A 13,133-nucleotide genomic window follows, 5' to 3' on the forward strand; every position below is an offset into this window, starting at 1 on the left:
TGAGGGAGAGATGTAGGGCTGTGCCTTTTAAAGATTCCAACGAAAATGCAAGAAGACAATACAGATGAACCAAAGATGTCATACAGCTGCCATCCACATGTTGGGAAAAAGCTAGTGTGCTCCCCTGCCCCCTGTTGTGTTAGAGGTGTGTAGGTCCTACTAGGAGAAATTAGGGGCCACAGCCTTGGGATGAAAGGAATTAGACAGTAGTAACCTGAGGATATCACTAATTCACTAAACAAAGCAAAGGAAAAAGGTTGGGAGGTCACCACCACCTTCTGTTGATCACATCCATAGCAGTAGTTTTGGTAAATTCAATAAATCAGCTTCCACTTAGCATTAGGAGGCCATGCCATATGACTCACATAAATGTGAGAAGCACTTTTGATTTGTGCATCTGAGTGTACTGAGCCACATGATAAGGTGCCAAGATGTGCTTGGGATTCAAAACTTGCATGGAAACACTCACAGTTGCACAGTACATTTATTCTGTGGCCAAACAGGGCCCCGCCAGCCTGTCCGCATCATTTCCTTTTGGATTACACTGGTGACTGATTTGTCCCTCTTTCTGACTTTGAATATCCCTAGATGCTAGAACTAAAGGGTTGTTAGTAAACCAATCATAAAGATTCTTCTACAGAGTCACTTTTAAGACAACAAACTTCAGTTGCCACTTCCAAATCATGCAAGTGTCATCATATGTCCATAAAATACTGATGCCCCAGCCCTATGCCCCTTTCTCCAGAGTCTCAAAGTATGTAAGACAGTGAGGAAAGAAGAGATGAGAACAAGGAAAGGAAGTAACAGGAGACTGTTGTTTTTATTGCACCTGCAAAGCAGTGGTTGTGGAAGAAGAGAGGTCCTTTAGTAGCTACACACTGCTTCGAGATCATGGATCAAATTGAATTTTCTTAGTAGAAATGCTAACTGGGAAGGTGGGAGGAAAGAAGAATATGCATCTTTATTCTAATCCACCAATTCAAAACCTGCTTCTCAAACTTAAGGAATTGTAAGATTTAAGTTCACTACAGTATTCCCAGTGCTTAGAAGAACGCTTAGCACAAAGCAGGCATTCGACAATGTTTGTTGAATGAATGAGTCTTCTGTTAGACAGAGGAATCTACAGTTCACAAGCCAATCCAAAAACCTGCCCTGGAAATAGTCATTAGTACAGTCTGCTCCAGATTCACCATGAAAGGAATTGGAGGTGTCAGTTACCAACTCCCTGGTGCCCGGGTCTCTGGGGTCCTCTGAGCCATGTATCCTTACTGTAGTGAACAAATAGTAATTGCTCGGAAAGACTCGAAACTTTCTTCACTTCAAGGTAAGGCTTTGCAGTATGAAAAAAATAATTCACTCCAAAATCATTTGTGTGTCTACTCTTTGTAAGATGCTATGCTAGATATTGCAGCAGATACAAAGATAGGAATAAGACACAGTCCTGCCCTCAAAAGCTTACAATCTAGTAGCTTACATTCTAAGGCACATGGAATGATGTTTCTTGGGGGTAAAAACCTATTCTTTAGCAAATAGAAGTTTCTAGTGTTGCTCATCCCATATTTTTCATGACTCTAAAATCATCTTAATTATATTTTATATTTTCAACCTTTATTTCTTAATGAAACAAAAGGCCATACTTTCCATCCTCAAGAAATAAAGGTTTCAGTCAATTATTCAGCAAAATTACTAGATTTTGTTTCCTTTTTTGTAATTTATCCAGGAACAATAGTAAAATATAGGGAACTTTATTGGAATAGAATGCATTCCATTCAGAATGCATCCTGCAAAATGTTTGTTTCTTTATTAATTTCTATTATGTAATCTCTTATAACTAAAGAGCACTTTCTAATGCCAGGGTTCTCCACAGTTGTACACCCAACTTCTCCACCACATCTACTTCCTTAAACCCTAGACAGTTCTCCTATGAAAGGATGTTCCTCTCTATGTCTTAGTTTTCTGAATAATTTTTATCCATTGTCTTTTAGTGTTCAATGGAAAACTAGGATAAATGTTATGTTTGACCATTAGGTGTCACTGTCTAATGTAAAGTGTAACAAACCTAAAAAGTCCTGAAATTTGAGCTTTTGGGTTATGTTAAAGCTGGGTTTCTCAACTTCTACACCACTGGCATTTTAGGCCAGATCACTGTTTGTTGTTGAACTGCCCTGTGTGTTGTAGGAATTTTAACAGCACCCCTGGGCTCTACTCAGTAGATGCCTGTAGCACCGTCACCCCCTTGTGGCAACAAAAAATATCTCCAGATAACATCGCCGACTGTTCCCTGGGGGACAGAGTAATTGAGAACCATGGTGTTACAGCAATCAATGCTTTAAGAGTTCCACTGGAATTCAGTTACAATGGGGCATACTTGTATAAGAAATCTTAGCTCTGCTGGGTGTGTTTGGACTTAACATGTCCAAAATCAGATTCACCTTCCCCTTTATAAACCATTCCTCAGCTTAGTTTAATGATTTCTATTAATGATACCATCACGTTCCTAGTAATCCAAATAAAAAAACATTTTTAGTTTCCTCCATTTGATCAATCTCTAAGTCTTGTTAATTCTAACTTTACTATTCCTGTTACATTCTGCCCTTCCTTTCCAAACCTGTGTCTCCCAGGTCAGACCTTCATCACTTTCTTAATTTCCCGCAACACAGCAGATTTCAACAATAATAAGAGACTGCCTCCAGCCCAGCTGTTTCTCCCCATTCAAATCCAGTCCAGAGCTCAATGCCAGATCTTTCTTCCTGAAGTACCGCTCCAGTCATGGTATTCCACAATTTTCAACCCCCAGTGGCTGCCTGGAGCAAACTCAGGTATTAGCTGCTCTACCCCATAGTCTTCAAGAGTTGCCCCAATATGATCTCAAAGCTCTTTATCCACTACTCGGAAAATGCACCCAATGAGGCAGCAAACTTAACACTTACAAGCCACATGCCACTTTTTCTTCTCTACCTAGAAAGCTCTCTCTGTGATTTCTACCTATGGAGATCTTAAAGTCCATCTCCAAATGCCAGTCTTCATGAAATATTTTCTGATCCCCCAACCAAATATAATTCTACCATCTTTGAAACCTTTTAGCAAATCTCTTGAGTCTGGAAGAAGAGAAGATTACTTTGTGTAGTATTCTGTATAAAACTCAGCTTCTACTTACCTGCCTGCCCCCTCCCTTACACTAGCCCAACCTTGCCTGCACTAGAATTTTAGCTACTTGTTGGTATGGACTGTGTCAGAAGTTTGGCATAGTGCCTTACACATAGTAGGCACTCAATAAATATGTATTGATCTAAATTGAGCTTTAAAATTCCATGTAAGTCAGTATGTTTCCATAAAAAGTGAATTGGGTCTAGAAAAGTGGTTGTTATCCTTAGCTGGTATTAGAATCTCCTGTGGGAGCGTTCAAAAATCCTGGGGCCTGGCTATAACCCCAAATCAATTACATCATAAACTCTGGGGTTGTGACACAGTCATCGGTATTTTTTAAAGCTTTCCATGTGATACCACTGAGCAGCTGAAGTTGAGAGGAATCATTTTATCAACATGATTTAATCACCAAACTCACCCAGAAAGGCCTGGAATGGCATAAGGCTGTGAGTTGGCATCAGTGAAGAATGTAATCTCCACCTTGTTGTCAGTGCAGCATATGCCTGGAAAACAGAAATAAACATGCATGTTGGCCTAATCAGAGCCTACTATTTTCCAATATACCCACTAGACATGCAGCCTTCATGAAGCCTCCAGAGGAAGCTCAGAAATTTGCAAAAATGGACCAGGGAAAGTTGATGCAATTTGCCAAGCCCTGTGTTTCAAAAAGCCATTCAGATCTCATAACCGCCCTTGCCTTAAAAAGCTGAGGGACTTTTCATAACTTGGTTAGGCTGGACATGGGGAGCAGAAAGAATATGGAGAAAAGAAATACACAGTAAAGCCAAACTACCTTTTGGAAACATAGGGCCCCCTCACCAAAATAAGGTTTTAATCAGAAATTTGCCAAATAGTGGAATTGGTTAAAAAGCATCTTTCTCTTTTTACTCATCACTTAACTTTTGTAGGCATCTAATATGAAATTAAATGGTCAAGAGTCAAGCAGTAACTAGGTTGTATATGTAGTACTAGAATAAAATTTTTTTAAAAAAATCCATGTAACGGCACAACACAGAGAACCCTAAGTTAAACCATGGGCCACAGTTAATAGTGTAATTTTTAAAATGTGCTTTCATCAATTGTAACAGAGGTACAGCAATGCAAGGTGTTAATAATAGGGTGGTATGTGGGAATCCTGTATTTTCTGCATGAGTGTTCTGTAAACCCACAATTTCTCTAACAACAACAACAAAAAAAAAAAGAGTCAAGCAGTGGGTAGAGCTAAGGATCTGAAGGACACTATACCATGGAAAATTATCCCCATAGGAGTCAAAAGCTGATCTTTGTAGGGACAAGTTATTTTGGATAATCCTCAAATGAAAAATGGGTTGCCCTCCAAAAGTTTATTTGTAAATTGGTTCTTTAAACCTCAGAAGATAATTTCTTACACTGGCATCACCCAATGCTAGGTTCCCAAGTGAACCTGGAAAAGCCCAATTCATCGCTGAATTATAGTATCTACTATATCGGGTTTTGGTCCCAAGAACAGAGATCCAGGCAAAGCAGGCAATGGGAGGAGGGGGAAGACTGCTTCCTCCTTGTTTATGTGATATGTCAAAGCTAAAGAGGGTCCTAGGTCCTTTCGCATCTACCCCAATTCTATATTTTTTCTCCCCAGGCGCCCCGTGCCCCGTGTTTTCTAATCCCTACTGCTGTAACCCGTCCCATCTCACCCCTACCCCACGGCCTGCCAGCGTGCTCCAGGCTCCAAAATGACCTTACTCCAGTTCCATGCATCTAGGCTTGGTGTTTGGAAGAAAGCAGTCCAATTGAACAAATTCCGAATGCCTTTGAGTCTTTTAACTTCACAGAGGTGCAGCACTTTTAAAAGCAGTTGCTTTCTCACTCCCATTAACTTCCGATCGAATGAATTGCTGGCAGCCTAAAAAACGATCCGGGCTGTGAAGGGACGTCTTGGAAACCGACTGTGTCGGGCACCCAAAATTCTTCTTTGTCACAGCCTCTTCCTTTCCTCTTCCGCCTCACACAACTCCCCAAAGTATCTTGCAAGCTGGAATCCCAGCCTGGGTCCCTCTATGGCAGTTTATAAATTGGTTGTAAACTCAAAGCTGCCAGAGAAGCTGCAAATGTAGGCAAATTAACACCTAATGGCCTTTATTCACCTTCCCTTCCAGGGTACTTGGGTAACCTGGACTCAGTATTTCCGCTGCTGGTTGAGCTGAAAATCAGCGTGCCTTACTTGTAAGATTAACAGTTTCTTAGATTGCAGTAGAGCTTGTTCTAGTCCTTTCCCACCACTAATTGCCTTTTCTTGTTTTAAGTGGATCAACATTTCAGAAAGTTAATCATTGAAGTACTGCTTGAAGAATGCCAAGCATCTTCTAAGTTTTGAGAATGCAGGGGTCATCAGTATGCTTTAAAAGTTGCTAATATCATATTTTTTAAAAATCTGTGCGGTGCAAAAAATTGCATATTTGTTAAAAATATGTTTGCCTCTTGTTTCTAATTATATTAGTTAGCATATTCACTATTATAGAACCATAAACAGTTGCCTTTTGTTAATATGTAAATAATGGCCACTTCAAATTCTGAAGAGCAATAGCCTTGAAACTGCAAGAAATAGAGAAAGAATACTTTTCAACCCTCTGAGAATTGTGCTATAAATGCTGAGAGTAAGCATAAAGAAAAGGGCTGTACAATAGCAGCATATAAAACACTAATTTGCTAGAGATTTTACCATGTAAGTGAATAGAAAATATCTCCATACTAAAGAAAAATAACATTTCAACATTATTTGGCAACAAATATTTTAAGGTCAAAATAAATGTACATTTTTTTTAATGCAGAAAATAGTTCTAGTTTCCAGGTATAAAGATTACTTTTTGAAGATGATTGAACAAATATTTTTAATGCACAAATATATTTAATATTTTTAAAAATTATTCCTATTCAAATCATATAAATTGCTACATAGATTATAACCTGGTTAAAATATTTTTAGAGTAACAGCAAGATAACTGGGTTTTGGTCTTCCTAAAATATCCATCAAACCCAGTAGACTTCTCACAAAATGTTCTTCAACTCTTGAAGAAAAAAATTCATTCTGCCTCCTAACAGAGCAAAAACAAAAAAGGACACATAAAAATGGGACTTAAAAATAGGGTGTGGCCAGTTTAAACTGAAAATAAATGAATATACTAGTATTGTTTTGTTACCATAGGTATTTTAATATTCACAGGAAACATGAGTCATTTTCATATAGTATGGTTAGAGTGAATTGCTTAATGTTCCACCACTCCTACACAGATTCAGTGAGGTATTTGCAAAATAGAGGCAGATTCTCCATTATGTCCATAATTCTCCCATAATTCCTGCTGTAAGAGTGCAGTGAACTATATACTAATATTGACTTCAGTGTTCACTATCAAAAGGTTAACAAATGTGTATGTGTGCACAGTATAAAGGTTTTACTGTATATTTTAAGGAGATTAAAACCCTGAAATAATTCAGAGGAGGTAATTTGAATACAACTTGATTTTTCAGTATTTGGATTTCAGAGATACCTTAGCTCCTTTTCTGGTTAATTTCATTTAGTTTCTGCAACCTTTAGCATTAGTTTCTTGAGCTATGCTTCCCCTTCATTCGTCTCTGTCAAGATGAAAATCTGTAAAATTTTTAAAAGTAGTAGAAGAGCTCCTTATTTATAAGAGTTTTTAGGCAAATTCTAAGTGACTCAGATGAAATTCAGACACACTCTTTCATCTTTCTATAACTCTGGGCTCTTGGTTTCTTTACCTGAAAATAAAATACTTGAACCTTTCCCAGGACAGAGGGTAGGATAAATAAATGCTTATAAGGATTTTATTCTAGAGACCCTAAAAAACATGGTAGCAGGTTTCTTTTTTAATTCCAAGGGACGTGTTCAAAATGTTTTTCTCCAAAATAGTTGATTTGTTTTAAAGTTTGCATTTCTTTCCTGCCCCACTACATTGTTTTTCCATAGAAGCATAGTACACATGGTGAAATTTCTTCTTCTAAGATTATATGCAGTAAAACATCTGGAGAAAAATCAAATGAATTTGAGAAATATCCTATCTGTTTCTTACAGACAGATTCTAGGGAAACTTATTTATAATGGCCTAGGGGAAATTTGCCTCCTGCTTCTACGAATGAAGAATTGATGACTCAAAGACAATAGCATACAGAGAACTAGCAAAGGAATTCCTGTATTCCTTTCTGTCTTGGGAAGTTCAGGACAACTCCCTTGTACTATTCCAAATCCTAGTGAGAAAGCCTCCCAAGTCAGCATGTCAGTGGCCTTATGTTGAAAGGCCTCATCTTCTTTAAGGTAACAGATAGATAGGGACCTTAAAAATAAGCATATCCTTTGGTCCCTATTTTTGCTTTCTCAGCTACAATCAAATCAGGATTTTGCCCTGCAGTTCATTCTATCCATGAGGACTGACAAATGATGCCTGTGTGTGTATGTGCACATTGCACGCACATACACATGCACATGCATACACACACACATCACGTAAGGAGTCCTGGAGCACCCATAGCTAACTTAATTCAATCAGAATCAAGTGGCACAGCTTACACCTTTCCTTTCTCTCCCTGCATAAGTTCTTTCCACTTGAAAGCACACGAGGCCCTCGAAGACTCACAAACATGGTATGCTTCCATCTTAGGAAGCTTGAGTCAGCTTATTTTCTAAAGTTTTTTTTTTTTTTTTTTTTTGGTTAAAACCTTAATGAAAAGCCATTACAGTAGCCATTTTGAAATGCGTGAACTAAATAAACTGTATATTTTGCCTCTATTACTAGAAAGCAGTTAATGAATCTTGGCATTTATTCCTGTTCTTCTGCATTGTGCATGTTAGATGAACTTAAAACCAGTGATCACCTAAGCTAAAATGTTTGTCCTTCCTCCAAAGGTAGATGGCACTGTATTCTGATAGACCACGTCACCACCATGGCAGCTTTTGCTGTTACCTAGTTGTGCTTTCTTAAAGCTTTGTTGGGGGGGTTGTGTTTTGTTTGGAAACTTTGCAATTAGAAGATGAAAAGTAAGAATTAAGAATCAGTATTTAATTCAACTTCGATGTTTTTAAAGGCAATTTAGAGGATGTGATGGACTGTTTCTTTATTCATTAAATAAAATGTTATTTATTCTCAATTGTTAGGGTTTTTGTTTTGTTTTTTGGTCTCAGACTTACTACGTGAGATGCGTAAGTTCTTGCTTTCCAGAATTTTTCTTCCAGCTTGGATATTTTTTGGATACACTACCAGTTTGAAACAGCAATCCAAAAGTCCTGTGTCAATTCAATAAAATGCTTGATAAAGCATGTACCTAATAGTATATTCATGACCAGAGAGGGGCATGGGTGTATATGTGGGTAGAAATGTCATATTTGTATGGTTTTATATGTGCATTGAAATTTCCTTCTCCCTTAGGTAGCAAGAGAGAAGTTATCGTCAGTGATACTTAGGCAGGGAGCAGCCTCTAACCAAATTCAGTCCTCAAATGCATCCAAAAATAGCACTTCAGTGTTACTATCAAATGACAAAATTTAAGTGAACTGAGCTTTACCTAAGCTCCTATTTCATACACTGTGATGGATTTTCCAGCATACACTTTGAGGAGTTGTCTTAAAGATTGGATTTGATCACTGAGACCTGTTTACTTTTTTCCCTTAAATGTCTTCTGGGAAAAAAAAAAATCTAGTATTTTGGGTGGGATAGAAAGCTTAGGAATTTGTTAAGAGACAAGTTTTTTACAGAAATTTCCAAAACACAGATGCAGGCAGCTACAGTTATAATATTTAACAGACAGATTACCACTCTTTTGAGGGGAAAGTGATGGGGAAGAAGAGGCAGGGATTAGAATTTCATCATTTTAAATAATGAAATTGTCTGATTTTATCAAGAAAGCATTGATTTAATAACCAAACAACAATGATGTTTTCAGTTTTTATTCTGTGCCAGACCCTGTGCTAGAAGCCATAGACACAAAATGAAAAGCATGGTTCCCTTTCACAAGGTATTTACAGTCCAGACAGGGCAATATGATATCATACCTAAAAAATTACTAACAATACATTTTTGAGCACTTTTCTGATTAGTGAATTGTTCTTTCATGATTTCATTCATTCTCAGCACTGCAAACTTACTGGGGTTATTAATGAAGCTTCAGGGAGAGTTAAGTAGACTATTGAGCCCAAATAATAAGGAAGGCAGATGCCCTGAATCTTTTTTTTTTTTTTTAACTTTTTATTGTGGTACCATATATACAACTTGAAATTTCCCTTTTTAGACACTTTCAAGTGTACAATTAAAAGTGGCATCAATCACAGATGCCCTGAATCTTGCCATTATCCCAAGGGAATGCTTCAGAGTGGAGTGGGACCAAGAAGGGGTCTTGGCCTCATCCCAGCTGGGGGGTGTAGTCTGCCAACTAAAGCATCTTCTGAGTTGCAGTAGTCAAGAGGTTAAGCATTTTACTTTCTAATACGCAGTGGGGAAGCAAAGTCCTACGTCCCCCTCAGCTGCTTATTAACAGATATCAGAAGAAAAGGGAAATTCAGCATCAGTTTCCCAATAGGTTTTTGGAGACACACTTTGTTGTTGTAAGTTTAAGTTTGTGGGCTGGGGAAGACATTTTCCCTCATTACAAACCAAATGGATTTTGATTTTTAGGGATAAGAAAAAGTTTTTTTAATGTAGATCCTCTGTAAATTGCAAATAGGAGGCTGTGTCTAAGCTAGGCTTTTGGAAACAATAATAAGGTTTGGGGAATGTCATTGTTGCTGTTGTTTATCGACTTGTGACAAATTCCAAATGCACAGATAACTAATGGTCCTGTATTTCTTAATTATGAGCAAGACATTCCCCTAAATGCCTGCAGTGTTCTTAACCAGCAAGTCATTCTTTATTGCAAGAGCTTGGTTTGCTCATCCAATGGTTACGCAAATTTATGAAAGCAATTCAAATCAATAGCATGTGTAGCATTTTGCCCCCACTTTGATTAGCTTTGATGGTAGGGAAGCCTTTATCGATCAACTCACACTGATTAAAAAGAAATCACTTCCAAAACAACATTTTTTATTTCTCTCAGTGTTAGTCTTAGGATTGTTTACGTATATGGTGGGTTCTCATAAGGAATTCGGAACCGGTTTAATGGAGAAAATAAAATATTGAACTATATGTCCAGTTACTTAAAAGCTAAATATTACTTCAATTAAAGTTAATCTTAAAAATAACCTATGAAAAATGTTTATATTTTCAAGTTGACTGGGAAAACGAAATTTCAAGTTAATTACTCCTACTTTTATCAGGTTTTCTTTTGTTTTTTTGGTTTTTTTTTTTGATGAAGCAGTACAAAAAGCACATTTGCCCATCAGTAAGATTAGCTTTAAACATTCCAGGAGTTTACTTAGAGAAGCTCTCAATATCATCATCCCCAAATAGACCTTTGAAAACTAGCAAGCTACCTGGCCTGAAAAACAAACCCACATTTTAATTTATATTTTACAAAATCTATATTTTAATCAAGTGTACACAGTTTCAAAAATGCAGAGCACTCATGCTCATGTACTCTGAAAAAAAAAGTGTCTGACTGTACTTCATGCACACACAATGCACTAAGCATAAATCACTTCTCCAACAGGAAGGTAGCTCTGTTTTGAGCTAACAAAAGAAATGGAAACTGTAACTTCACCCGAACAGGACAAACTTAGAAAGTTTAAGACAGTTATTATTTCTCTGAGAACTAAAGTGCCAGTATGGCCTGTTTGTACATCTTCTTTAAGATCGTTTTCCCTCACAGCAGTCCAGTAAAAGGAGAGGAGACATCATTTTCACAGCCATCAAAACCATTCACAAGGGCCATTAATGAAATCTACAAAACTCACATAAAGAGGGGAAAAGAAAGGCAGTACAATTATTGCGTCCATAGGACAAATGGTGCGAGCTAAAGGAACCTGGAAGTTTGCTAACTGCATTCTAAGAAGTATCCTAGACCACCCAAAGCCCCTGCAACTTCGTGGGGGAGGGCGCGGCTCGGGAGCCCAGTCGCTCGGCACCTCCAGGCGCCCTAATTGGCCATCTGGAAGGGCTCGGGCTGGAAGCCGAAGAGCTTCTGGCCGTAGGACTCGCTCTCGCCTGGCAGCTTCGCGCCCGCGAACGCGAGGTAGTGGTCGCGGCCGAAGTGCTCACAGTGGAGATTGAGCCAGTCCCGCTCCAAGCTCAATCGCTCGGCCTCGGCCAGGATCCGGGTCAGGGCCATAATGTAGCTCAGCGCCATCTGCAGCGTCTCGTACTTGGAGAGCTTTTTATCCTGGCCCCATTGGGGCACCACCCTGCGCAGGCGGTCAAAAGCCGTGTTGAGCCCCTGCATTCGGCGCCGCTCGCGCGCGTTGGCCGCCAGGCGCCTGCGCGCCGCGCTCTCCAGCCTACCGGCCCCGGAGCATGTGCCCGCGCACTCGGCGCTGCCCACGCACGGGGGCGCGGGGCGCGCTGCAGCCGCCGGGCCGCTGGGTTTGCAGGACTTCATCCCGCGCTTGCAGGGGCAACGCGGGAGCTCACCCGAGCAGCAGCACCTGTGTGTGGGCGGGTCTGCCGAACCGCTCGCCAACGTGGCTCTTCCTTAGCAAATAAGTTACAAACAAAGCAACTCACGTGGAATCAAATAGTTTACAGTGGGGAGTGCAGAACTCGACCTTCTGTGTTACTGGATAACCGGGTTGATGTCTCTGCGGTTGCCCAAATTAAGGGGAAATTGAGATGCTGAAGAGAAAGTCATTTTCCCAACATCAAGTTGAAAAAGAGAAGGGAGGCTTCTTTCAGCCAAGTTTGATCTGGCTGGTTCGGGAAAGCCCTTTCAAGTCCTCCAGCGAACCTCTGAGCCCCCTATTAAGGAAAATGAAATCTTCCCCGCAACTCAGATGGGGAAGGAGCGCGTTTTCCGCAGTAGCTGTCGGAGAGTGCAGGACGAATCTTTGGGGGAGGAGAATTTATAGCTGAGGGTTGAGGGGGCAACAGGTGGTGGCAGGTGGACGGGCGCCCCTCGGCTTCCATCTCAGCACCTTCCCACCCTGGGAACGGCGAGGGTGGGGATGGGGAGCGACACACGGCAAAATCCTGACATTACAGCTTTCGTCTGTTGAAGTTTCTCCAAAGCTATGTCTGTCCAACACTAAATAATACACCATCTGGAGAGGCCTGGCTGTCCCCAAAAGAATAATAAGGTGGAGAGAGGGCGCGGGAGGGGGAAAGAGAGGTTAATCTTTTCCTATATCAGCCGGCTGCTTACATATCAAAAACTTAACCATGGTTTTTAGATTTTTAGAAGTCGTTGATGTCAAGTTGTTGCTTTTGGAATTATGGATATATCAGAAAGATGTGGCTTTTTCAAGATGTGTTGACTATTCTGCATGGTGATGATCTAATATACTGACATTATGATTTTAGCTATTAAGTACTTTGGGACAAATTAGCAGGTCCTAATATTATTGCAGACCTGGAATTTTACTGTGCAAATATGTTGGCTGTTCTCTGCAAAATATTTATTGTAATATATCAAAAGATATTCATGTATATATCAAGTTGGATTGGATAAGTTACTTAGGCAAAGGTTAACTATTTATCCTCCATTTCCCGAAACACAGCATCTTAAATATATTTACAGGACATTCATTCAAATGATAATCACTTAATCATCCTATTTTATATTTAAATCTAATAAAAACTAATAATGCATATGCATGTGCAAAATGCAAACATCTAAGTAATTTGTGAGGTTTTCAAAAAAATTCTCAATAGTCTTTTCCCATATAACAAAGCCATAAGCTATAATTTCATACTACTTGGATGTTTCTGTTGTGTCAACTGTCCTCAGGAACAATAAGAAAGCATGATTTTCTCTATTGATAATGATGATCCAATTTATACAGAAAGAACATTAATTTGATTCTTTCATCTCAGCTTGTTTCTAACACTTCAGGAGGACTGAAGGGGCAAAGCAAT

The 13,133-nt window shown here is 39.3% G+C and overlaps 1 protein-coding gene across 1 annotated transcript; it reads right to left on the bottom strand.

Annotated features, from left to right (window-relative positions):
- Nucleotides 1-11,202: 11,202 nt before the first annotated feature.
- On the bottom strand, nt 11,203-11,688 carry ATOH7 (atonal bHLH transcription factor 7). The gene has a single exon (XM_037803854.1). It carries the CDS (start codon nt 11,659-11,661, stop codon nt 11,203-11,205), a length of 459 nt encoding a protein of 152 aa, XP_037659782.1. The 5' UTR covers nt 11,662-11,688.
- Nucleotides 11,689-13,133: the final 1,445 nt, after the last annotated feature.

Source organism: Choloepus didactylus, chromosome 15, assembly GCF_015220235.1.
Source record: "Choloepus didactylus isolate mChoDid1 chromosome 15, mChoDid1.pri, whole genome shotgun sequence".
In the NCBI taxonomy this organism is placed as follows: Eukaryota; Metazoa; Chordata; class Mammalia; order Pilosa; family Megalonychidae; genus Choloepus; species Choloepus didactylus.